This window comes from Moschus berezovskii, chromosome 6 (assembly GCF_049115385.1).
Source record: "Moschus berezovskii isolate FMDL1 chromosome 6, NW_MosBer_1.0, whole genome shotgun sequence".
Lineage (NCBI taxonomy): Eukaryota > Metazoa > Chordata > Mammalia > Artiodactyla > Moschidae > Moschus > Moschus berezovskii.
This window is the reverse complement of record NC_142465.1, coordinates 29,550,555-29,577,389: the sequence shown is the minus strand read 5'-3', so window position 1 is coordinate 29,577,389 and position 26,835 is coordinate 29,550,555. Positions and strand designations below refer to the sequence as shown.

The 26,835-nt window shown below is 38.7% G+C and overlaps 1 protein-coding gene and 1 pseudogene across 6 annotated transcripts in view; both read left to right on the top strand.

The window, feature by feature from the left end:
• LOC129536248 (uncharacterized) overlaps positions 1-26,835 on the top strand; it is a 56,471-nt gene continuing 29,636 nt past the window's right edge. For 2 of the 6 annotated variants that reach the window (XR_008681780.2, XM_088836870.1), the window contains exon 1: positions 13-2,303. Coding sequence is in view for 2 of the 6 variants with exons in the window: in XM_088836870.1 (XP_088692996.1) it covers positions 2,299-2,303 (5 nt within the window). In the remaining 4 variants the exon portion in view is untranslated. Of the gene's footprint in view, positions 2,304-26,835 lie in introns of all 6 variants that reach the window. The other 4 variants (XR_016037563.1, XR_008681779.2, XR_008681778.2 and 1 more) reach the window with 4 other exon arrangements.
• Positions 4,943-8,180, top strand: LOC129536251 (ATP synthase peripheral stalk subunit b, mitochondrial pseudogene; annotated as a pseudogene).

Below are 26,835 nucleotides of genomic sequence, written 5' to 3'. Positions count from 1 at the left end.
TCAGATCTGTTTGCCTCCTATGAACTCAATGGCAGTAGGCACTGTTGTTCCCCTAGCAGATGGTAAATAAGGAGATCGTGTTCTGTAAACTTCTATGGAACTGTCAACAATCTCTGTCTCTCTTCTTAATGTGTGTTACAGGTATATTTGCACAAATTGCCTCACTACTGGGGGGTATTTGGTGAAGCCACTGTGCTAGTCAGTTTTGTGCATACATTGTCCTTTCTGCCTTTGGTCTCAGGCTAGAATGTGTCTGCGTTTCATCTCACCTGATTGCCTACCTTCTCTTCACATTGGCTTGTCTCAGCAAAGTTATTGGCATTCAAATAAAGTCATATCAAAAGTAAAATTTGTTACTATAAAACTATCTAGATACGAATGGAGAAATCTCAGGGAACAATGAGAGTTAGGGCTGCACTTTGGAAGCTTAAAGTAATCAATCCAGAGCATCTGCATTAAATAATATAATCTAGGATATAAAATGTGTATTAAAGGTGCAAAAGACCCTAAGAACTCAGGTTATGGGTAGGTTCTTTCTGGCAGAAAAGATAGGGTTTTTTTTCTTGCCTGCTAAAGTACGATTAAATTATGCTTAATTTAATCAATATAACCATGTTGGCCAATTACTTCTTTTCTTAAAGGCAAATCATCAAAGAGGGAAAGCAATGCAGGTGACCCAGTGAAACCATACTATCAGTTGGATGTTGGGTAGGTAGATGAATATTGCTTAAAGGCAGAGACCTTATTCGTAGAATGGCCTTAGCTGTGTATTCAGATTTAAGGTTATTAAAGTAAATCCTGGAGGTGAAGTCATTGGGACTTAGGAAGCATTAACAGAAACAAAGCTAGTGGAGGTGATGGAATTCCAGTTGAGCTATTTCAAATCCTAAAAGATGATGCTGTAAAGTGCCACACTCAACATGTCAGCAAATTTGGAAAACTCAGAAGTGGCCACAGGACTGGAAAAGGTCAGTTTGCATTCCAATCTCAAGGAAGGGAAATGCCAAAGAATGTTCAAACTACTATACAATTTTGCTCATTTCACTTGCTAGCAAGGTAATGGTCAAAATCCTTCAAGCTAGGCTTCAACAGTACGTGAACCAAGAACTTCCAGGTGTTCATGCTGGATTTAGAAAAGGCAGAGGAACCAGAGATCAAATTGCCAACATTAGTTGGATCATAAGAAAGCAAGGGAATTCCAGAAAAACATCTACTTCTGCTTCATTAACTTTGTGAAAACCTTTGATTGTGTGGATCACAACAAACTGTGGAAAATTCTGAAAAAGATGGGAATATCAGACCACCTTACCTGCCTCCTGAGAAACCTGCGTGCAGGTCAGGAAGCAACAGTTCAAACCTTACATGGAACAACTGATTGGTTCAAAAGAAAGGAGTATGATGAGGCTGTATATAGTCACCCTGTTTATTTAATTTATTTGCAGAGTACATCATGTGAAATGCCAGGCTGGATAAGTTACAAGCTGGAGTCAAGATTGCTGGGAGAAATATCAACAACCTCAGATATGTAGATGATACCACTCTAATGGCAGAAAGCGAAGAGGAACTAAAGAGCCTCTTGATGAAAGTGAAAGAGGAGAGTGAAAAAGTTGGCTTTAAACTCAACATTCAAAAAATTAAGATCATGGAATCTAGTTCCATCACTTCACAGCAAATGGAAGGGGAAAAAGTGGAAGATTTTATCTTCTTGGGCTCTAAAACCACTGTGGATGGTGACTGCGGTTGTGAGATTAGAAGACGCTTGCTTTTTGGAAGGAAAGCTATGACAAACCTAGACAGCATTTAAAAAGTGGAGACATCACTTTGCCAACAAAGGTCCGTATAGTCAAAGCTACAGTTTTTCCAGTTGTCATGCATGGATATGAGAGTTGGACTGGAAAGAAGGCTGATGCTTTTGCATCATGGTGCTGGAGAGGACTCTCGAGAATCCCTTGGACTGCAAGGAGATCAAACCAGTCAATCCTAAAGGAAACCAATCCTTAATATTCACTGGAAGGACTGAGGCTGAAGCTGAAGCTCCAATACTTTGGTCACTTGATGGAAGAGCTGACTCATTAGAAAAGACCATGGTGCCGGCAAAGATTGAGGGCGGGAGAATTGGACAACAGAGAATGAGATGGTTGGATGGCATCATCCACTCAATGGACATGAGCTCGAGCAAACTTCGGGAGATAGTGAAGGACAGGGAAGCCTGGCATGCTGCAGTCCATGGGTCACAAAGAGTTGGACACTACTGAGTGACTGAACAGCAACAACAACAGTTAGGAAGAGCAATAGTCAATGAGGTATTGGTGATCCTTTATGCACTTTTAAAACACATCCTCATCCATAATGTTTTCTCAGTCCAGTCAGACACATTTTGAATTTTCGAAGGTTGAAATCTCTGCACATAGAGTGTATTGCCAAAGAAGATTGTTAGCATATTGAATGATCAAGTTAGACATGATTTAGAATATATCTATCAAGGGCAAATTAGTTCATATAATGATAATAGCTTTCTCAGAGGAATAAATTCAAAATAATTAAGGCTTTTATTATTCATTTGATAACTAGAGGGTAGTGGATCAGGTAATATTCAAGGCCTAATTCCAGGGAATTATGTGGGTTGGATCAATCAGAGACATTGTTCCAGTTCTGCAACATACGATCATGTTTTTCAGATCATGCTAATAAGTCAGACACGACTGAGTGACTGAACCGAACTGAACTGAATAAACAAGATGAGCAGAGACAAGTAGGACCCTTTTGGTTTTCACAAAATCATATTCCTAACCTAGTAATACTGTTAGCCTTTTTTCACTAGATAGACATCTGAGGTTCAGCCAGACCCTAAGAAGAAACCCTAAATAGATATACTGATAACGTGCCCCAGGCAGTCCCTATAAGCCCATACAATCTTATTGTTCATATAATAGAATTTTTTGCCATCATACATATGAAGGCTTTGCATGAAATGTTCCCTTGGTATCTCTAACTTATTTGAAGAGATCTCTAGTCTTCCCCGTTCTATTGTTTTCCTCTATTTCTTTGCACTGATCATTGAGGTAGGCTTTCTTATCTCTCCTTGCTATTATTTGGAACTCTGCATTCAAATGGGTATATCTTTCCTTTTCTCCTTTGGTTTTTGCTTCTCTTCTTTTCACAGCTATTTGTAAGGCCTCATCAGACAGCCATTTTGCTTTTTTGCATTTCTTTTTCTTGGGGATGGTCTTGATCCTGGTCTCCTGTACAATGTCATGACCTCTGTCCATAGTTCATCATGCACTCTATCAGATCTAGTCCCTTAAATCTATTTCCCACTTCTACTGTATAATCGTAAGGGATTTGACTTAGGTCATACCTGAATGGTCTAGTGGTTTTCCCCACTTTAAGTCTGAATTTGGCAATACGGAGTTCATGATCTGAGCCACAGTCAGTGCCCAGTCTTGTTTTTGCTGACTGTATAAAGCTTCTCCACCTTTGGCTGCAAAGAAATAATCAACCTGATTTCAGTGTTGAACATCTGGTGATATCCATGTGTACAGTCTTCTCTTGTGTTGTTGGAAGAGGTGTTTGCTATGACCAGTGTATTCTCTTGGCAAAACTCTATGAGCCCTTAACCTACTTCATTCTGTACTCCAAGAACAAATTTGCCTGTTACTCCAGGTGTTTCTTGACTTCCTCCTTTTGCATTCCAGTCCCCTATAACAAAAAGGATATCTTTTTTGGGTGTTAGTTCTAAAAGGTCTTGTACGTCTTTATAGAACTGTTCAACTTCAGCTTCTTCAGCATTACTGGTCGGGGCATAGACTTGGATTACCATGATATTGAATGGTTTACCTTGGAAACGAACAGAGATCTTTCTGTCGTTTTTGAGATTGCATTCAAGAACTGCATTTCGGACTCTTTTGTTGACTATGATGGCTACTCCATTTCTTCTAAGGGATTCTTGCCCACAGTAGTAGATATAATGGTCATCTGAGTTAAATTCACCCATTCCAGTCCATTTTAGTTTGCTGATTCCGAAAATGTCAATGTTCACTCTTGCCATCTCCTGTTTGACCACTTCTAATTTGTCTTGATTCATGAACCTTTCATTCCAGGCTCCTATGCAATATTGCTCTTTACAGCATTGGATTCTACTTCCATCACCATTCACACCGACAACTCGGTGTTGTTTTTGCTTTGGTTCCGTCTCTTCATTTTTTCTGGAGTTATTTCTCCACTGATCTCCAGTAGCATATTGGGCACCTAGCGACCTGGAGAGTTCATCTTTCAGTGTCCTATCTTTTGAATTTTCATATTGTTCATGGGGTTCTCAAGGCAGGAATACTGAAGTGGTTTTCCATTCCCTTCTCCAGTGGACCATGTTTTGTCAGAGCTCTCCATCATGACCCATCCATCTTGGGTGGCCCTACACAGCATGGCTTATAGTTTTATTAAGTTAGACAAGGCTGTGGTTCATGTGATGAGAGTGGTTAGTTTTCTGTGTTTATGGTTTTCAGTGTGTCTGCACTCTGATGGAGAAGCATAAGAAGCTGATGGAAGCTTCCTGATGGGAGAAACTGACTGAGGGGGAAACTGGGTCTTGTTCTGATGGGCAGGGCCATGCTTAGTAAATCTTTAGTCCAATTTTCTGTTGATGGGTGGGGCTGTGTTCCGTCCCTGTTATTTACCTGGGGCAAAACTATGGTGGAGGTAATGAAGATAATGGTGACCTCCTTTAAAAGATCCCATGCATGCACTGCTACACTCTGCCCCCAACCCTGCAGCAGGTCACCACCAACCCACGCCTCTGCTGGAGACTCCTGGACACTCACAGGCAAATCTGGGTCAGTCTCTTGTGGGGTCACTGCTCCTTTCTTCCGGTCCTGGTATGCACAGGGTTCTGTTTGTGCCCTCCAAGAGTCTGTTTCCCCAGTTCTGTGTAGGTTGTGGTGGTTCTATGGTGTGGTTGAGACCTCCTTCAAGAGGGCTTATGCCATACCCAGGTATGCTACACCCAGAGCCCCTTCCCCTGCAGCAGTCCACTGGTGACCTGTACCTCCACAGGAGACACTCAAACACAGTTCTGTCTCAGTCTCTGTGGTACAGAGTACATCTTGTGAAATGCCGAACTGGAATGAAGCACAAGCTGAAATCAAGATTGCCAGCAGAAATATCAGTAACCTCAAGACATGCAAATGACATCACTCTTATGGCAGAAAGTGAAGAAGAACTGAAGAGCCTCTTGATGAAAGTGAAAGAGGAGAGTGAAAGAGGTGGCTTAAAACTCAACATTCAGATCTTGCTTCTGTTCCTGACGGATTCTCCAGTTGGGGTCATTGGGGAGGGAAGATTGCTGTGTGGATTCTACGTGACAATGCTGTCCTGGGTGGTACCTTTGCTGCCGCCGCAGCAGCCCCCTCTCTGAAAAACGCAGCCCTCCTCGGTCCAGGGGTATTGCAGGCAACAAGGATCTTTCACACAGGGCAGCCAAGTCTTGCCCCTGTACCACCTCTTCCTGAACATGGAGGAAAAGTTCATTTTGGGCTGATCCCTGAGGAATTCTTCCAGTTCCTTTATTCTAAAACTGGTGTAACAGGACCCTATGTGCTTGGAACTGGGCTTGCTGCTGCTGCTGCTGCTGCTGCTGCTAAGTCACTTCAGTCGTGTTCGACTCTGTGTGACCCCATAGATGGAAGCCCACCAGGCTGCCCTGTCCCTGGGATTCTCCAGGCAAGTACACTGGAGTGGGTTGCCATTTCCTTCTCCAATGTGTGAAAGTGAAAAGTGGAACTGGGCTTATCTTATATTTACTCTCCAAAGAAATATATGTGATAACTCCAGAGACCTTTTCTGCCGTATCAACAGTAGGGTTCCTTGTCTATGTAGTTAAAAAATATAGTGCCTCTATTGGGGAATTTGCTGATAAACTCAATGACCAAAAAATTGCCCAACTGGAAGAGGTGAAACAGGCGTCCATCAAACAAATACAAGATGCTATTGATATGGAGAAGTCACAGCAGGCACTGGTTCAAAAGCACCATTACCTTTTTGATGTTCAAAGGAATAACATTGCTATGGCCTTGGAGGTTACTTACCGGGAACGGCTCCATAGAGTATACAGGGAGGTAAAGAATCGCCTGGACTATCACATCTCCGTGCAGAATATGATGCATCAGAAGGAACAAGAGCATATGATAAACTGGGTGGAGAAGCATGTGGTGCAGAGCATCTCTGCACAGCAGGAGAAGGAAACAATCGCCAAGTGTATTGCAGATCTAAAGCTGCTCGCAAAGAAGGCTCAAGCTCAGCCAGTTCTGTAAACACATCTATCCCTATCAAGACAGCTAGAAACAGTAGTTTTGCATCTGATATAATGAAAGAATTGGCCAACAATCTATTGGCCAGTAAGATCTTTCTCTAATCTATCTTGCTGTACATTTTGAGTTGTCCGGTGATCACTTTTAAATAAGCAGTTTCTTTGAATAAAATTTGGTACCTGGCTAAAAATTGTCAAAGTTATAGTTTAAATTTGTAATTAATTCAGCCATCTTAACAATAAAGTGACAGTTGAAACAAACAAACAAACAAAAAAACAACTCAACATTCAAAAAACGAAGATCATGGCATCTGGTCCCATCACTTCATGGCAAATAGATCGTGAAACAATGGAAACAGGGACAGATTTATTTTCTTGACCTCCAATATCACTGCAGATGGTGATTGCAGCCATGAAATTAAAAGACACTTGCTCCTTGGAAGAAAATTTATGACCAACCTAGACAGCTTATTAAAAAGCAGAGACATTACTTAGTCAACAAAGATCCATCTAGTCACGGTTATAGTTTTTCCAGTGATCATGTATGGATGTGAGAGTTGGACCATAAAGAAAGCTGAGTGCCAAAGAATTGATGCTTTTGAAATGTGGTATTGGAGAAGACTCTTGAGAGTCCCAAGGACTGCAAGGAGATCAAACCAGTCAACCTAAAGGAAATCAACCCACTATTCATTGGAAGGACTGATGCTGAACTGAAACTCCAATACGTTGGCCACCTGATGCAAAGAACTGACTTGCTAGAAAAGACCCTGTCGGTGGGAAAGGTTGAAGGCGGGAGGAGAAGGGGACATCAGAGGATGAGATGGTTGGATGGCATCACTAACTCCATGGACATGAGTTTGAGCAAGCTTTGGGAGTTGGTGATGGACAGGGAGGCCTGGCGTGCTGCAGTCAATGGGTTGCAAAGAGTTGGAGATGACTGAGTGACAATTGAACTTAACTGATGTTACTTTCAGATGTAGCACATAGTGAATTCAAATTTTTATAAATTATACTCCATTTTTAGTTATAAAATATTGGCCTTATTCCCCATGCTGTACACAACATATCTTTTATTTAACAATTTTTAAATTAGTAGTTTAAACCTCTGAATTCCCTGATCCAGTATTGCCCCACCTCACTTCCATCTCTGAACTCATAACCTATGACTTGTTCTCTTTATGTGGGAGTCTGATTTCTTTTTGTATAATGACTACTTTTGTCATTTTTAGGTTGCACATGAAAGTGATAACACAGTATTTGACTGTCTTACTTATTTCACTAAAAATAATACCCTCCAGATCCATTTATATTGTTGCAAATGGCAAAATTTCTTTCTTTTATGGCTGAGTCATATTCCATTGCATATATACACCATATCATCTTTATCCATTCATCTGTTAACAAACACTTAGGTTGCTTCTTTGTATAGATTTGTTATCAGGGTGATACTGGCCTCATACAGTGGTTCAGAAATGTTCCTTCCTATGAAATTTTTTGAATAATTTAATAAGACTAGGTATTAACTCTTCTGTTTATTTTCGGTAGAATTCTCCTGTGAAACCATTTGGTCCTCACCTTTTTTTGGGGGGTTGGGGGGAGTTGTTTTCTGATGTATTGAACTTCATTACCAGTAATTGGTCTGTTCATAAGTTCTACTTCTTATTTCAGTGTTGGAAGAATGTACATTTCAAGAATTTGGTCCATTTCTTCTAGGTTGTCTTACTGGTGTATTGTTGTTCATGGTAACCTTCTAGGATCCTTTATATTTCTATGATGTTTCCTGTAACTTCTCCCTTTTAATTTATACTTTTATTAATTAGGGCTGACTATCTAAAGCTGAAACTGCAATACTTTGGTCACCTCATGCGACGAGTTGACTCACTGGAAAAGACTCTGATCCTGGGAGGGATTGGGGGTGGGAGGAGAAGGGGATGACAGAGAATGAGATGGTTGGATGACATCACTGACTCTGTGGACATGAGTTTGAGTGAACTCCGGGAGTTGGTGATGGACAGGGAGGCCTGGCGTGCTGTGATTCATGGGGTCGCAAAGAGTTGGACATGACTGAGGGACTGAACTGAACTGAACTGATCGAGTTTTTTGTTTGTCATCTTTTGTTTTTGATGAGTCTAACAGAAGATTTTCTATTTTGTTTATATCTTCAAAGAAAAGGCTCTTGTTTTCATTGATCCTTTCTATTGTTTTACTAGACCCCATTTCATTTATTTATGCTCTGATTTATATGATTTCTTTCCTTCTACTAAATTTGGGTTTTGTTTATTCTTATTTCTCTAACTCCTTTAACTGTAAGTTTAGGTTATATGAAAGTTAAAGTCAGTTCTTTACCATCTCAGTTGGTAAAGAATCTGCCTGCAATGCAGGTGACCCCAGTTCAATTCTTGGGTCGGGAAGATCCTCTGGAGAAGGGATAGGCTACCCACTCCAATATTCTTGGGCTTCCCTTGTGGCTCTGCTAGTAAAGAATCCACCTGCAGTGTGGGAGACCTGGGTTCAATCCCTGGGTTGGGAAGATCCCCTGGAGGAGGACATGGCAACCCACTCCAGTATTCTTGTCTAGAGAATCCCCACAGACAGAGGAGCCTGGCAGGCTCTATGGGGTTGAAAAGATTTGGACACGACTGAACAACTAAGCTGGAGAAGGAAATGGCAGCCCACTCCAGTACTGTTGCCTGGGAAATCCCGGACGGAGGAGCCTGGTAGGCTGCAGTCCATGGGGTCACTAAGAGTCGGACACGACTGGGCGACTTCACTTTTACTTTTCACTTTCATGCGTTGGAGAAGGAAATGGCAACCCACTCCAGTGTTCTTGCCTGGAGAATCCCAGGGACAGAGGAGCCTGGTGGGCTGCCATCTATGGGGTCGCACAAAGTTGGACACGACTAATGTGACTTAGCAGCAGCAGCAGCAGCAGCAGTAGAGCAACTAAGCATATTCAGTTCAGTTCAGTCGCTCAGTCGTGTCTGACCCTTTGTAACCCCTGAATCACAGCACGCCAGGCCTCCCTGTCCATCACCAACTCCCGGAGTTCACTCAAACCCACCTCCATTGAGTCAGTGATGCCATCCAGCCATCTCATTCTCTGTCGTCCCCTTCTCCTCCTGCCCCAAATCCCTCCCAGCATCAGAGTCTTTTCCAGTGTTTGAGACTTTCCTCTTAGAGCTGTTTTTGTTGTATCCCACAGATTTTGGATTGTTGTGTTTTCATTTTCTTTGTCTCCAGGTATTTTTTCATTTCTTCTTCAATTTCTTCAATGGATCACTGATTATTAGTAATATGTCATTTCACTTCCACATATGTGTGTTGTTTGCATTTTTTTTCTTCTTCGTGATTCATAGTTTCACAGCTCGGGGTGGCAGGACTCTCGGTATCATTTCAATTTTATAAGATTTACTAAGACTAGCAAATGATCAGTCCTGGAGACTATTCCATGTCCACTTGAAAAGAATGTGTGCTCTACTGCTCTTGGATGGACATTTCTACATTTATCTATTATATCCCCCTTGTCTAATGTGTCATTCATTGTCTCTTTTATGAAACATCTCCAATCATATAAGTGACACATTAGAGGCCCCGACTATTAATGAGTTACTATCACTTTGTCTATGTTGTTAATATTTGCTGTATCTATTTAAGTGGTATTATTTGGGGTGCATTTATCTTTTCAGTTTTTTTTATCTCCTTGGATTGACCCCTTGATCATCATGTAATGTCCTTCCTTATCTCTGTTAACATTGTCTATTTTGGAGTCCATTTTTCTGATATAAGTATTGATATGCAATCTTTATTTTTATTTCTTTTGCGCATGGAGTATCTTTCTTCATCCCCTTCCTTTCAGCCTGTGCTTGTCTTTGGGTCTGAAGTGAGTCTCCCATTGCAGCATATATATGGGTCTTGTTTCTGTGATGGGACTTGATTCCATGATCTTTGTTTATTGAATATTGACTTTTTTTTTTTAATTTTATTTATTTATTTTTTTGCATTACAATAGTTTAATATGAACAATCAGAACTAATTAACAGTATAACAATATTTTACAACTGAAATAATTAAAATAAACTATAAAATTACTACATAAAACAGGTCTGATCTAGCTTATTTACTTTCTATAATCTCTTCAGTGCTGCAAAACCATTTATTTCTTTTTTTTTTTCATGTTTTAATAAACACTTCGTCTTTTTGTATTGCTTTTTTTTTCCATCACAATAATAGAAATATAACATCCTATATCACTGTAAAACACATTTCCACATAAATGCTGATAAGCACAAAATATTTTTCATCATTTACATTTTAACTCTAATAATATATGGCAGAATTAAAGCTGCATCCATCATGTGTCTAACTCACCTTGCTGTAATGAATTTTTAAATGTAATGGTTTCTGTCGCAAAGTAAAATCGTACATAATGTCTAGTGACACAGTACGCTGGTGGATGGGTGGATTTGGAAAATGGAAATGCAACTTCATTTTTAATTAGATTTATAAACTTCACCACCTCTACCTCCAGCCAGCTTCCCAACCCTCCCTCCCACCACCATTATTTATTTATTTATTTATTTTTTTAAAATGAGGCTTTTAATTAATGTTTGACAGAGCTGATTCAGGTTGAATAGACTAAATTTCTTTAAACAAACTTACTTATACTCCAGAGTCCTTTAAAAACTTAATAGCATTTATACATTGAAGGTATTTGATTTTCTTGTAACTAGCACTTCAAATGCAACAAGCATTTGAAGCAACAAGCATTTGACCCAACAAGTAAAACTTTCTACAGTTCATAACTTTTATAAATAAAATAAATTAAATGTACAGTAAATAAGTTCTCTGAAATATTTCAATATTTCTACAGGTTTAGTAACATCGTAAAATACATTTCAACTAAAATTCACAAATCTAAAAACCTGTTAGGCATTTTTAGGCGTTTTAAGTTGGAAATGAAGACCAATGAAACATCGTAATATGCCAATTACAAATAGTACTTCAAATAGCAAATACTACAGTTTGTCCCAAACTTTAAAAACTATTCATGAACTCAACACTGAACTATTGATGGCTATGAGAATTGTTTCCTAGCCTTTTTGAAAATTTCAACCCATTTACGTTTAAGGTAATTATTGATAAGTACGATCCCGTAGCCGTTTTCTTTATTACTTTGGGTTCAAGTTTATACACTCTTTCTGTGTTTCCTGTCTAGAGAAGATCCTTTAGCATTTGTTGGAGAGCTGGTTTGGTGATGCTGAATTCCCTCAGCTTTTGCTTGTCTGTAAAGCTTTTGATTTCTCCTTCATGTTTGAATGAGATCCTTGCTGGGTATAATAATCTGGGCTGTAGGGTATTTTCTTTCATCACTTTAAGTATGTCTTGCCACTCCCTTCTGGCCTGAAGAGTTTCTGTTGAAAGATCAGCTGTTATCCTTATGGGAATCCCCTTATGTGTTATTTGCTGCTTTTCCCTTGCTGCTTTTAATATTTGTACTTTGTGTTTGATCTTTGTTAATTTGATTAATATGTGTCTTGGAGTATTTCGCCTTGGGTTTATCCTGTTGGGGACTCTCTGGGTTTCTTGGACTTGGGTGATCATTTCTTTCCCTATTTTAGGGAAGTTTTCAATTATTATCTCCTCAAGTATTCTCTCATGGTCTTTCTTTTTGTCTTCTTCTTCTGGGACTCCTATGATTCGAATGTTGGAGCGTTTAACATTGTCCCAGAGGTCTCTAATATTGTCCTCATTTCTTTTAATTCGTTTTTCTTTTTTCCTCTCTGTTTCATTTATTTCTACAATTTTATCTTCTAGTTCGCTAATCCTGTCTTCTGCCTCTGTTATTCTATTGTTTGTTCCCTCCAGAGTGTTTCTGATCTCATCTATTGCATTATTCATTGTATATTGACTCTTTTTTATTTCTTCTAAGTCCTTATTAAATCTTTCTTCCATCTTCTCAATCCTTTTCTCCAGGTTATTTATCTGTAACTCCATTTTGCTTTCAAGATTTTGAATCATTTTCACCATCAAAATTTGAAATTCTTTATCAGGTAAATTCCCTATATCTTCTTCTTTTGTTTGTGTTGGTGGGCAATTATCTTGTTCCTTTACTTGCTGGGTATTTCTCTGCCTCTTCATCTTGCTTATATTGCTTTGCTTGGGGTGTCCTTTCCCTCTTCTTGCAGTTTGTGGAGTTCTCTTTATTATGTAGTTTCTTCGCTGTGTGTGGGGTTGGACGGGTGACTTGTCCGGGTTCCCTGGTTAGGGAGGCATGTGTCAGTGTTCTGGTGGGTGGAGCTTGATTTCTTCTCTTTCCTTTAGAAGACAATGGCTGCTTTTCTGGGAGCCTGATGTCCTCTGCCAGTATTCAGAAGTTGTTTTGTGGACTTTACTCCGCATTCAAATGTTCTTTTGATGCATTTGTGGGGAAGAAAGTGGTCTCGCCGTCTTATCCCTCCGCCATCTTGTTCCTTCCTCCCCAGAACACTGGATTCTTATATTCCACTTGATCGTGGAGTACCTCTTCCCAGCTGCTCCAGCAAGGCGCAGCCGCTGTACCTTACCTTGGACGAGGGGTATCTCCTCAAGGCCGCCCCTCCTGCTTTGAATGTGGATCAGCTCCTCTCGGCCCTCTGGTGCCCAAGCAGCCACCGCCTCCTGGACGTGGTACTGCTCCTCTTGGCCACCGCCCTAACCCTGGGTGCGGGGCAGCTCCTCTCAGCCACGATTCTGCACGTGGTCGGTTGCGCCGGGAGCCGGGCGTCTCTCGCGTCTGCGCCGCCGGGAGCCGGGCGTCTCTCGCGTCTGCGCCGCCGGGAGCCGGGCGTCTCTCGCGTCTGCGCCGCCGGGAGCCGGGCGTCTCTCGCGTCTGCGCCGCCGGGAGCCGGGCGTCTCTCGCGTCTGCGCCGCCGGGAGCCGGGCGTCTCTCGCTGAATATTGACTTTTAAGCCAGATTTTTCACTTTCTTCTTTCAGCTTCATCAAGAGACTTTTTAGTTCCTCTTTTCTTTCTGCCATTAGAGTGCGTTCATCTGCATATCTGAGGTTGTTGATATTTATCCTGGCAATCTTTATTCCAACTTGTGATTCTTCCAGCCTGGCATTTCACATGAGGTACTCTGCATTGAAGTTAAATAAGCAGGGTAACAATATACAGCCTTGATGTAATCTTTTCCCAATTTTGAACCAGTCCTTTGTTCCATGTCCAGTTCCAACTGTTGTTTATTGACCCTCATTTTCTCAGGGAACAGGTAAGGTGATCTGGTATTCCCATCTCTATAAGAATATTCCACAGTTTGCTGTGATCCACACAGTCAAAGTCTTTAGCGTAGTCAATGAAACAGAGGTAGGTATTTTTCTGGAATTCCAATGAATGTTGGCAGTTTGATCTCTGGTTCCTCTGCCTTTTTTAAATCCACCTTATTCATTGGGAAGCTCTCAGTTCACGTACTGCTGAGCATTACCTTGCTAGCATGAAATGAGTACAAATGTACAATAGCTTGAGCATTCTTTAGCATTTCCCTTCTTTGGGATTGAAATGAAAACTGACCTTTGTTAAATAGTAGTGGTGAGAGTGGACACCCTTGTCTTGTTCCTGACTTTAGGGGAAATGCTTTCAATTTTTCACCATTGAGGATAATGTTTTCTGTGGGTTTGTCATATATAGCTTTTATTATGTTGAGGAGTTTGAGTGAACTCTGGGAGTTGGTGATGGAAAGGGAGGCCTGGCGTGCTGAGCTTCATGGGGTTGCAAAGAGTCAGACACGACTGAGCGACTGAACTGAACTGAACTGATGTTCCTTCTATTCTCTCCTTCTGGAGGTTTTTTTTTTTTTATCATAAATGGGTGTTGAATTTTGTCAAAGGCTTTCTCTGCTTCTATTGAGATAATCATATGGTTTTTATTTTTCATTTTGTTAATGTGGTGTATTACATTGATTGATTTGCGGATATTGAAGAATCCTTGCATTCCTAGGATAAAGCCCACTTGGTCATGATGTATGATCTTTTTAATGTGTTGTTGGATTCTGACATAGTTTTGGAAGTTTTGGCCACAGTAATCAGAGCAGAAAAAGACATAAAAGGAATCCAAATTGGAAAAGAAGAAGTAAAACTCTCACTGTTTGCAGATGACATGATCCTCTACACAGAAAACCTTAAAGACTCTACCAGAAAACTACTAGAGCTAATCAATGAATATAGTAAAGTTGCAGGACATAAAATCAACACACATAAATCTCTTGCATTCCCATACACTAATAATGAGAAAATAGAGAAATTAAGGAAACAATTCCATTCACCATTGCAATGAAAAGAATTAAATACTTAGGAATATATCTACCTAAAGGAACAAAAGTTATGACCAACCTTGATAGTATATTAAAAAGCAGCGACATTACTTTGCCAACAAAGGTCCGTCTAGTCAAGGCTATGGTTTTTCCCGTGGTCATGTATGGATGTGAGAGTTGGACTGTGAAGAAAGCTGATCGCCGAAGAATTGATGCTTTTGAACTGTGGTGCTGGAGAAGACTTTTGAGAGTCCCTTGGACTGCAGGGAGATCCAGCCAGTCCATTCTAAAGGAGATCAATCCTGGGTGTTCATTGGGAGGACTGATGCTAAAGCTCAAACTCCAATACTTTGGCCACCTCATGCGACGAGTTGACTCACTGGAAAAGAGTCTGATGCTGGGAAAGGTTGGGGGCGGGAGGAGAAGGGGACGACAGAGAATGAGATGGCTGGATGGCATCACCGACTCGATGGACGTGAGTTTGAGTGAACTCCGGGAGTTGGTGATGGACAGGGAGGCCTGGCGTGCTGTGATTCATGGGGTCGCGGAGAGTCGGACACGACTGAGTGACTGAACTGAACTGAACTGAACTGAAAGGAACAAAAGACCTATATATAGAAAACTATAAAACACTGGTGAAAGAAATCAAAGAGGACACTAATAGATGGAGAAATACACCGTGTTCGTGGATTGGAAGATTAAATATTGTGAAAATGAGTATACGACCCAAAATAATTTATAGATTCAATGCAATCCCTCTCAAGCTATCAACGGTATTTTTCACAGAGCTAGAACATATAATTTCACAATTTGGAAATACAAAAACCTCAAATAGCCAAAGCGATTTTGAGAAGGAAAAATGGAACTGAGGGAATCAACCTGCCGGACTTCAGGCTCTACTACCAACCCACAGTCATCAAGACAGTATGGTATGGCATAAAGACAGAAATATAGATCAATGGAACAAAATAGAAAGCCCAGAGATAAATCCATGCACCTATGGACACCTTATCTTTGACAAAGGAGGCAAGAATATTCAATGGAGAAAAGACAGTCTCTTTAACAAGCGGTGCTGGGAAAACTGGTCAACCACTTGTAAAAGAATGAAACTAGAACAATCCTTAACACCATACACAAAAATAAACTCAAAATGGATTAAAGATCTAAATGTAAGATTAGAAACTATAAAACTCCTAGAGGAGAACATAGGCAAAACACTCTCTGACATAAATCATGGCAGGATCCTGCATGACCTACCTTCCAGAATATTGGAAATAAACGCAAAAATAAACAAATGGGACCTAAATTAAAATTAAAAGCTTCTGCACAGCAAAGGAAACTATAAGCAAGGTGAAAAGACAGCCTTCAGAATGGGAGAAAATAATAGCAAATGAAACAACTGACAAAGAAGTCATCTCAAAAATATACAAGCAGTTCTTGCAGCTCAATTCCAGAAAAATAAACGACCCAATAAAAAAATGGGCCACAGAACTAAATAGACATTTCTCCAAAGAAGACATACAGATGGCTAACAAAGACATGAAAAGATGCTCAACATCACTCATAATGAGAGAAATGCAAATCAAAACCACAATGAGGTTCCATCTCACGCCAGCCAGAATGGCTGCTATCAAAAAGTCTACAAGCAATAAATGCTGGAGAGGGTGTGGAGAAAAGGGAACCCTCTTACACTGTTGGTGGGAATGCAAACTAGTACAACCACTATGGAGAACAGTGTGGAGATTCCTTAAAAAGTTGGAAATAGAACTGTCATACGACCCAGCAATCCCTCTGCTGGGTATACACACTGAGGAAACCAGAATTGAAAGAGACACGTGTACCCCAATGTTCATTGCAGCAGTGTTTACAATAGCCAGGACATGGAAGCAACCTAGATGTCCATCTGCAGACGAATGGATAAGAAAACTGTGGTACATATACACAATGCAGTATTACTCAGCAATTAAAAAGAATACATTTGAATCAGCTCTAATGAGGTGGATGAAACTGGAGCCTACTATACAGAGTGAAATAAGCCAGAAAGAAAAACACCAATACAGTATACTAACGCATATATATAGAATTTAGAAAGATGATAATGATAACCCTGTATACGAAACAACTAATCTTTGAATGTATAGGCATAAAGTTGTTTCTATTATTTATATTCTTAATGCTTCTATGAGTAATTCCCATTTTGAGTATTGTTTATTTGCAAGATTTTTCTTATTGATTACTGTTACCTGATGTTTCCGTTTTTAGAGAAGCTTTTTAAGGCAGTTTTGATTCTGTTGAGCCTCTCAATTTTATCTTTATTTTTATTGCATTAATACCTGGTATGTATTAGTTGCTTTCTTTTCTTTATGATTGTTCTGTTTATTTTGCTAACTTCTTAAACTGGCTGTATACTTGTATACTCATTGCTTTTCCTTTTTATGTAAAGTCTACTACATTTAAGGCCTCAGTGGATAATGTTTTCCATATCCCATAGGTTTTAACACTTGGTATTTTTGTTATCTTTCTGTAATGATATTGTTTTTAAATGCCATGTACTCAGTGAGTGATATAAACACATTGTAAGTTTCAGTTTTCTAATAAAAAATTTTAAAAAACCTGACCTTTTCCATATCTTTTAATAGGAGCATTTAATCCAGTGATTTACAGTAATGATTGATATGTATGTGTTTATTGCCAGTTTATAGTTGTTTGGGGGTTATTTTTGTAGTTCTTTTTTCTTTTTCTTTTGTTCTCTTCTTTTGTGACTTGGTCATCAGTGTTGTGTTTGGATTCTTTTTCATTCTCTCTGTGTGTATGTAGATTTTCAGATCTTGGTCCCCTTGTGTTTTACAGGTAGTAGCCCATCTATATGTAATTAATTTAAGTTGCTGAACTCTTCATTTGAAACACATCTTAAAATCCTGTACTGTGAATCTCCTCTCATCATTATGGTTTTTGACATGATATTTTACATCTGTTTTGTATATACCTCAACTGCTTGATGTGCATACAGATGATTCTACTGCCTTTGTCTTTTAATCTTCCTACTAACATTATATGTGGTTGATTTTCTGTCTGTATTATATACTTATCATTACCAATGTACATTTCCTCTCTTAATTTTCATGTTTCTATTTGTGGCCTTTTCTTTTTCTCTTAAAGAAGCCTCTTTAACACTTCTTATACAGCTAGTTTGGAGATTCTGAACTCTTATCTTTTGTCTGCAAAGTTTTTCAGCCATCCATAAATCTTAATTGGAGCTTTGCTATGTAGAGTATTCATAGTTGTAAGCTTTTCCTTTTTTTTCAGTTTTTATTTTTTTATTTTAATTAAAAAATTTTTAATTTATATATATATATTACTAATTACTTTACAATATTGTGGTGGTTTTTGCCATACATTCACATGAATCAGCCATGGGTGTACATGTGTTCCCCATCCAAGCCCTCTCTCCCACTTACTTTCCCATGCCATCTCTAAGGGTCATCCCAGTGTACCAGCCCTGAGCACCCTGCCTCATACATCGAACCTGGACTGGTGATCTGTTTCACATATGATAATATACATGTTTCAATGCTATTCTTTCATATCATCCCACCCTGGCCTTCTTCCACAGAGTCCAACAGTCTGTTCTTTACATGTGTGTCTCTTTTGCTGTCTTGCATATAGGGTCATCGTTACCATCTTTCTACATTCCAAATACATGCATTAATATACTGTATTGGTGTTTTTCTTTCTGACTTACTTCGCTCTGCATAATAGGCTCCAGTTTCATCCACCTCATTAGAACTGATTCAAATACGTTCTTTTTAATAGCTGAGTAATAGTCCATTGTGTATATGTACCACAGCTTTCTTATCCATTCATCTGCAGATGGACATCTAGGTTGCTTCGGTGTCCTGGCTATTGTAAACAGTGCTGCGATGAACATTGGGGTACACGTGTCTCTTTCAATTCTGGTTTCCTCAATGTGTATGCCCAGCAGAGGGATTGCTGGGTCGTATGAAAGTTCTATTTCCAGCTTTTTAAGGAATCTCCACACTGTTCTCAATACTGGTTGTACTAGTTTGCATTCCTACCAACAGTGTAAGAGGGTTCCTTTTTATCCACACCCTCTCCAGCATTTACTGTTTGTAGACTTTTTGATAGCAGCCATTCTGGCTGGCGTGAGATGGAACCTCATTGTGGTTTTGATTTGCATTTCTCTGATAATGAGTGATGTTGAGCATCTTTTCATGTGTTTGTTAGCCATTTGTATATCTTCTTTGGAGAAATGTCTGTTTAGTTCTTTGGCCCATTTTTTTATTGGGTCGTTTATTTTTCTGGAATTGAGCTGCAAGAACTGCTTGTATATTTTTGAGATGAATTATTTGTCAGTTGCTTCGTTTGCTATTATTTTCTCCCATTTTGTAGGCTTTCACCTTGATTATAGTTTCCTTCGTTGTGCAAAAGCTTTTAAGTTTAATTGGTCCCATTTGTTTATTTTTGCTTTTATTTCCATTACTCTGAGAGGTGGGTTTAGAGGATCCTGCCATGATTTATGTCAGAGTGTTTTGCCTATGTTCTCCTCTAGGAGTTTTATAGTTTCTGGTCTTACATTTAGATATTTAATCCATTTTGAGTTTATTTTTGTGTATGGTGTTAAGGATTGTTCTAGTTTCATTCTTTTACAAGTGGTTGACCAGTTTTCCCAGCACCGCTTGTTAAAGAGACTGTCTTTTCTCCATTGAATATTCTTGCCTCCTTTGTCAAAGATAAGGTGTCCATAGGTGCGTGCATTTATCTCTGGGCTTTCTATTTTGTTCCAATGATCTGTGTTTCTGTCTTTGTGCCAGTACCATACAGTCTTGATTACTGTTGCTATGTAGTATAGCCTGAAGTCAGGCAGGTTGATTCCCCCAGTTCCATTCTTTTTTCTCAAGATTGCTTTGGCTATTAGAGGTTTTTTGTAATTCCATACAAAGTGTGAAATTATTTGTTCCAGTTCTCCGAAAAATACTGTTGGTAGCTTGATAGGGATTGCATTGAATCTATAGATTGCTTTGGGTAGTATACTCATTTTCACTATATTGATTCTTCCAATCCATGAACATGGTATATTTCTCCATCTATTTGTGTCATGTTTGATTTCTTTCATCAGTGTTTTATAGTTTTCGATATATAGGTCTTTTGTTTCTTTTGGTAGATTTATTCCTAAGTATTTTATTCTTTTTTTGCAATGGTGAATGGAATTGTTTCCTTAATTTCTCTTTCTGTTTTCTCATTGTTAGTGTATAGGAATGTAAGGGATTTCTGTGTGTTGATTTTATATCCTGCAACTTTCAGTTCAGTTCAGTTCAGTTCAGTCACTCAGTCGTGTCCGACTCTTAGTGACCCCATGAACCACAACACGAAAGGCCTTCCTGTCCATCACCAACTTCCGGAGTTCACTCAAACTCTGTATTCATTAATTAGCTCTAGTAATTTTCTGGTGGAGTCTTTAGGGTTTTCTATGTAGAGGATGATGTCGTCTGCAAACTGAGATTTTTACTTCTTTGTTTCCAATCTGTATTCCTTTTATTTCTTTTTCTGCTCTGATTGCTGTGGCCAAAACTTCCAAAACTATGCGGAATAGTAGTGGTGAGAGTGGGCACCCTTGTCTTGTTCCTGACTTTACGGGAAATGCTTTCAATTTTTCACCATTGAGGATAATGTTTGCTGTGGGTTTATCATATATGGCTTTTATTATGTTGAGGTATGTTCCTTCTGTTCCTGCTTTCTGAAGGGCTTTTATCATAAATGGATGTTGAATTTTCTCAAAGGCTTTCTCTGCATTTATTGAGACAATCTTATGGTTTTTATCTTTCAATTTGTTAATGTGGTGTATTACGTTGATTGATTTGCGGATATTGAAGAATCCTTGCATCCCTGGGATAAATCTCACTTGGTCATGATGTATGATCTTTTTAATATGTTGTTAGATTCTGTTTGCTAGAATTTTGTTAAGGATTTTTGCATTTATGTTCATCAGTGGTATTGGCCTGTAGTTTTCTCTTTTTGTGGCATCTTTGTCTGGTTTTGTTATTAAGGTGTTAGTGGCCTCATAGAATGAGTTTGAAAGTTTACCTTCCTCTGCAATTTTCTGGAAGAGTTTGAGTAGGATAGGTGTTAGCCCTTCTCTAAATTTTTGTAGAATTCAGCTGTGAAGCCATCTGGTCCCGGGCTTTTGTTTGTTGGAAGATTTCTGATTACGGTTTTGATTTCCGTGCTTGTGATGGGTCTATTAAGATTTTCTATTTCTTCACGGTTCAGTTTTGGAAAGTTATCTAAGAATTTGTCCAGTTCTTCCAAGTTGTCTATTTTATTGGCATATAGTTGCTGATAGTAGTCTCTTACGATCCTTTGTATTTCTGTGTTTGTTGTGATTTCTCCATTTTCACTTCTAATCTTGTTGATTTGATTCTGCTCCCTTTGTTTCTTGATGAGTCTGGTTAATTGTTTGTCTATTTTATTTATCTTCTCAAAGAACCAACTTTTAGCTTTGTTGATTTTTGCTATGGTCTCTTTTGTTTCTTTTGCATTTATTTCTGCCCTAATTTTTGTGATTTCTTTCCTTCTACTAACCCTGGGGTTCTTCATTTCTTCCTTTTCTAGTTGCTTTAGGTGTAGAGTTAGGTAATTTATTTGATTTCTCTTCTGTTTCTTGAGGTAGGCTTATATTGCTATGAACCTTCCCCTTAGCACTGCTTTTACTGAATCCCATAGATTTTGGGTTGTGTTTTCATTTTCATTAGTTTCTATGCATATTTTGGTTTCTTTTTTGATTTCTTCTGTGATTTGTTGGTTATTCAGAAGTGTGTTGTTTAACGTCCATATGTTTGTATTTTCCATAGTTTTTTCCTGTAGTTGACATCTAATCTTACCGCATTGTGATCAGAAAAGATGCTTGAGATGATTTCGATTTTTTTAAATTTACCAAGGCTAGATTTATGGCCCCGGATGTGATCTATCCTGGAGAAGGTTCCGTGTGCACTTGAGAAAAAGGTGAAATTCATTGTTTTAGGGTGAAATGTCCTTCAGATATCAATTAGGTCTAACTGGTCCATTGTATCATTTAAAGTTTGTGTTTCCTTGCTAATTTTCTGTTTAGTTGATCTGTCCATAGGTGTGAGTGAGATATTAAAGTCTCCCACTATTATTGTGTTACTGTTAATTTCCACTTTCATATTTGTTAGCATTTGCCTTACATATTGCAGTGCTCCTATATTGGGTGCATATATATTTATAACTATTATATCTTCTTCTTGGATTGATCCTTTGATCATTATGTAGTGTCCTTCTTTGTCTCTTTTCATGGCCTTTATTTCAAAGTCTATTTTATCTGATATGAGTATTGCTACTCCTGATTTCTTTTGGTCTCCATTTGCATGAAATATCTTTTTCCAGCACTTCACTTTCAGTCTGTATGTGTCCCTAGGTTTGAGGTGGGTCTCTTGTAGACAGCATATATAGGGGTCTTGTTTTTTTATCCATTAAGCCACTCTTTGTCTTTTGGTTGGGGCATTCAACCCATTTACATTTAAGGTAATTATTGATAAGTATGATCCCATTGCCATTTACTTTGTTGTTTTGGGTTTGTGTTTATAATCCTTTTCTGTGTTTCCTGTCTAGAGAAGACCCTTTAGCATTTGTTGGAGAGCTGGTTTGGTGGTGCTGAATTCTCTTAGCTTTTGCTTGTCTGTAAAGCTTTTGATTTCTCCTTCATATTTGAATGAGATCCGTAAGTTTTTCCTTTTCATCACTTTAAGCTAGGAGTCAGTGAAAATGACTACAGTCTCAAAAATGGTATCTATAATAGAGAAGAAGTGAAATCCTTCCCCTAAAATAAAAAACAAGAATTTAGGGTAGGTCTTGGTTCTTTTCACTTCTATTTAAAATCTTTTCAGATGTCTTAGCCAGTGCAATAGGCAGGAAAAAAAAATTTAAAAACCTTAGAACTAATGAAGGAAATTAAATTTGCATGCAGATAACATGGTTGTGTATATGTATAATCCCATACACACGCACATACAAATATGTGCTAGAAACAATAAATAAAATAAGATCACGAGAGAGAAAGCAACTATATAAAATTCAAAAAAATTTCCACATGTTCCTATGAACAAAATTGAAAAATTTGAATTAAATTTAATTAGTTAAAACAGCATCACTAATATGTAGCTAATGATAGGTCAATTTATCAAAAAATAAGTGAGACTTCAACAATGAATGCTAATTTACCTGTTGACTTTTGAGAAGAGACCAATAGGATTTCTAGGTTAGGAGTATGATTTTGCCAAAACCACAAGAGTTCTGTGGTTTCAGCCTCTCTTGTTTATTAGCATGATCTGAAAAACATGACCACATGTTGCATAATTTGAGCAATATCTCTGGTTTCCTCAACACATCTCATTCCCAGGAATTTCACAGATGGAATTAGGCCTTGAATATTACATGAAAACCACTACCTTTAGTTATCATACAAATAGGAAAGGACATTTCTTTTGAGCATATTCCTCTGGGAAAGTAATTATCATGCTATGTAGTAATTTGACTTTAATGATTATGAACTCTAAATCTTGTCTAACTAGATTATGGCAATATGTTAATAGACTCAACGATCTCTGTGGCAATAGAGTTAATGTACATAGGTTTCAATCTGTGAAAATTCAAATTGTGCCTGAATGGACTGAGAAACTATTATAATAGGGAAGGTGCTATTGAAATACATAAGGGTTCCCCAATTCCTCATGGACTGTTGCTATTCTTAAATATTCTTTTTCATATTTTTACCAGTCCCCACACTTGCTACAAAAGAAATTGAAAGAGGCCAAAGCAGAGTTGCAAGCAAGGCTCGTACTGCAGCAGGCAGACAAATATCAAGTACACATGCTTATTCCCTAAGAAGACTTTCTTGGGTCCTTAAAAGTGATGCCAGAGACAGCCTGAGCGATTGATCAGGGGCTATATATGAGGTGGTCCACCCACCTCCTTGCTGGTGCTGTGTGCAAGGTTCACGCACAGTTATCCTACTTTTGTTCCAGGCCCCTCAGGAGTGGCAGCTGGTCTAGGACATTTTTGTATCTTATTGCTTCTCTATCCTTTTTGTGTCTTACTGTCAGTCCCTTATGCTTCCTTTGTATTCTGTTCCTGGAGAAGACCCCTTGTCCAGGTGCGAGCACTCTGGCAAAGGGTCCCATGTCCCCAGTTCCCAGCTTATCTCAAAATTAAGTACAGCCGAAGCAATCAGAAGACACTCCTTGTTTGACATTTAATAGTCTCCTCTGCCTATTATCAAGTAGCGAAGGAGAATTGTTTTCATATTTTCCCACATATAACATGAGAATATACTACTATGTGTGGTTTTTGTATATATATGAACAGGGTGATTAAGTGAGACAGAGGAGCAGAAAGGAAGAGAGAGAAAAGAGAAGGGAGAATAAATTTAATGTGAGGATCATCCAAATCCACAGTAAAACGATACCAGATATTATGCAAGAATTGCTGGTTGTACACAAATACACCGATAACCGTTTCTGAATGACCAGGTATACTCTTGTTGATTTGTAAATGAAGTTTTAAAAAAACAAGGTTGCACCAATTAAGTCAAATCTAAATACTGAAAAACTTAGGTAAGAATTTTTACAAGATATATTAATGTACCACTAATAAATTTCTGACTCAAGAGCTTTTAACTACAATCTCTTAATTTCCTTTTCTTAATAAATCATTCAGTGTAATGATTCTCAGCAGGGGTAGGTGGAAGAGAATTGTTTTTCAAAAAGAAAAGACATTTAGTAAGCACCAAATTCCAACCTTATCATTTCCTTAATCAGAGCATTAATGTTGCACTTCTTGGATTTTGCACTGCTTAACTTACTGATAAAGACAGTTCAGGCAATTTTAAAGGTTGTTTAGCAAGACTCCCCCAATTAGGTTTTATTAAACCCAGCAAATTTCTAAAGTGAGGACAAAGGTGCCGCACCTTATTCTTATGTAATGTCCATCCTAATTATACATTCAGATATCAAAGCATGCTAGTCAAAAAACCACTGTAGTTGAGAATGTAAACCATGGGAAATCAGAGAGGTGCCTTAGACCTTGGGTGTTAGAAAGGACTTCTTACAGAATTGGGGTCTGTGTGAGGTGATTTGGGGGAAGGTTTAGGGAAGCACCCTTCTGCTCTGATTGGTGATTCAAGGGAGCATAACTTATGCTGTGACTGAGTGTCTTACAAACCTTATCTGGAGCAGAAGAGAATAGAGGAAAACCAAAGCTCTGATAGTAAATGAAGTTGCAGTCATGCTTTAGCTAGGAGAGGGAGATATTTAGTGTTTTATGGTTTCAGACTGACCTTGTTTTTGTCTGTGCTGAAGACTGCCAATATGATGAATTGGTCAAATTTATAGAAGTGACTGTGTGCCCTTCTCTGATGTTGGTGCTTTGTGAGAGTGTTTGTGTCCAACAAGAGCGAGTCATTTCCAAGCTGTAACCCTAGGCCAGGTCCTAACAGTTCCGAACCCCAGGAGTGTCAGGCCAGTTCCCAGACCTCAGGACTGCTTCCCTCTTTCTCACTTGCTCAGTCACTCCAAATAGAGTAATTATGGGTCAGTTGATAGCAGAGCTTGGTGGAATCAAAGTGAACCTTTATACGTAGGAAATATTGATTCACATAGAGAAAGCTCTAGTCACCAGTGATATACACAAGGATTGTGACTTGTTTTTAAAAATTAGATAAATATGTAGGAGGTCCATTTATTTACAGTAACAGAGGTGAGTGTAGGCATCCTTTTCTTGTTCTTTATCTATAAGGAAATGTTTTCAGCTTCTCATCATTGATTATGATGTTAGCTATAGGCTTACCATACATACCTTTATTATGTTGAGAGGAGCTTCCTGGATAGCTCAGCTGGTAAAGAATCCACCTGCAATGCAGGAGACCTGGGTTTGATTCCTGGGTTGGGAAGATCCCCTGGAGGAGAGCATGGCAACCCACTCCAGTATGCTTGCATGGAGAAACCCTATCGACAGAGGAGCCTGGCGGGCTACAGTCCTGGGGTCGCAACAAATTGTACACAACTGAGTGACGAAGCACAGAAGCACAGTACATCACGTTCCCTCAATACCTACTTTCTGGAAAATTTTTATCAGAAATGCATGTTGAATACAGTCAGTTTCTTTCTGTATCCATTTACATCATTTGATGATTTTTATTTTGTTAATGTGCTGTATTATACTGGTGATTTATGGATATCAAACCATTGTTGCAACCTGGTATAAATCCCACTTGATCATGGTGTATGATCCATTTAGTTTTAGTTTGCTAATATTTTGTTGAGAGTTTTTACATATATGCCTATCAGTGATATTAACCTGTAATCTTTTTTTTTTTTTTTTCCTTTTTGTAGCTGTCCTTATTTTGGTATCAGGCTGATGCTAGCCTTATAGAATAGGTTCTGGAATGTTCCATTCTTTGTACTTTTTTAGAATAGTTTATTAAGACTAGATGTTAACTTTCTCTTCATGTTTTCTAGTATTCACCTGTGAAGTCATCTGGTGCCAGAATTCTGTTTGTATGGAATTTTTAAAATTACACTTTGCACTCCGTTATAGGTTAATTAGTCCAATTTTCTGTTTCTTGCTGTTTCAGTCTTGGAAGACTGTACACTTGTAGGATTTGGTCTGTTCCTTCTAAATTGTCCAACTTATTGCATATAGTTGTTTATCATAATCTTTTAAGTTCTTTTTATATTTCTGTCCTGTCAGTCACGGTAGTGATGGTTTAGTTGCTAAGTCATGTCCAACTTTAGCCCTTGACTATAGCCCTCCAGGCTCCTCTGTCTGTGGGATTTCCCATACAAGATTACTGAAATGGGTTGACATTTCCCTCTCTAAGATCTTCCCAATGCAGGGATTGAACCTGGGTCTCCTGTATCGCAGGCAGATTCTTTACCAACTGAGCCATCAGGGAAGCCCTGTCAGATGTAACTTCTCCTTTTTAAAAAACTTTTAGTTGTATTGTTTAGGGTCCTCTGTCTCTGTTATCCAGATGAGTCTGGCTAAAGGTTTACACTTGATCTTAGCCAAAAGGCCGAGAAGCGATGGCTAAAGGTTTATCAATTTGGTTTATTTCTTTAAAGAACAACTTCTCAGTTTCATTTATCTTTTCTATTGTTTTAGTAGCTTCTATTTCCTTTATTTCTGCACTGATCTATATGATTTCTTTCCTTCT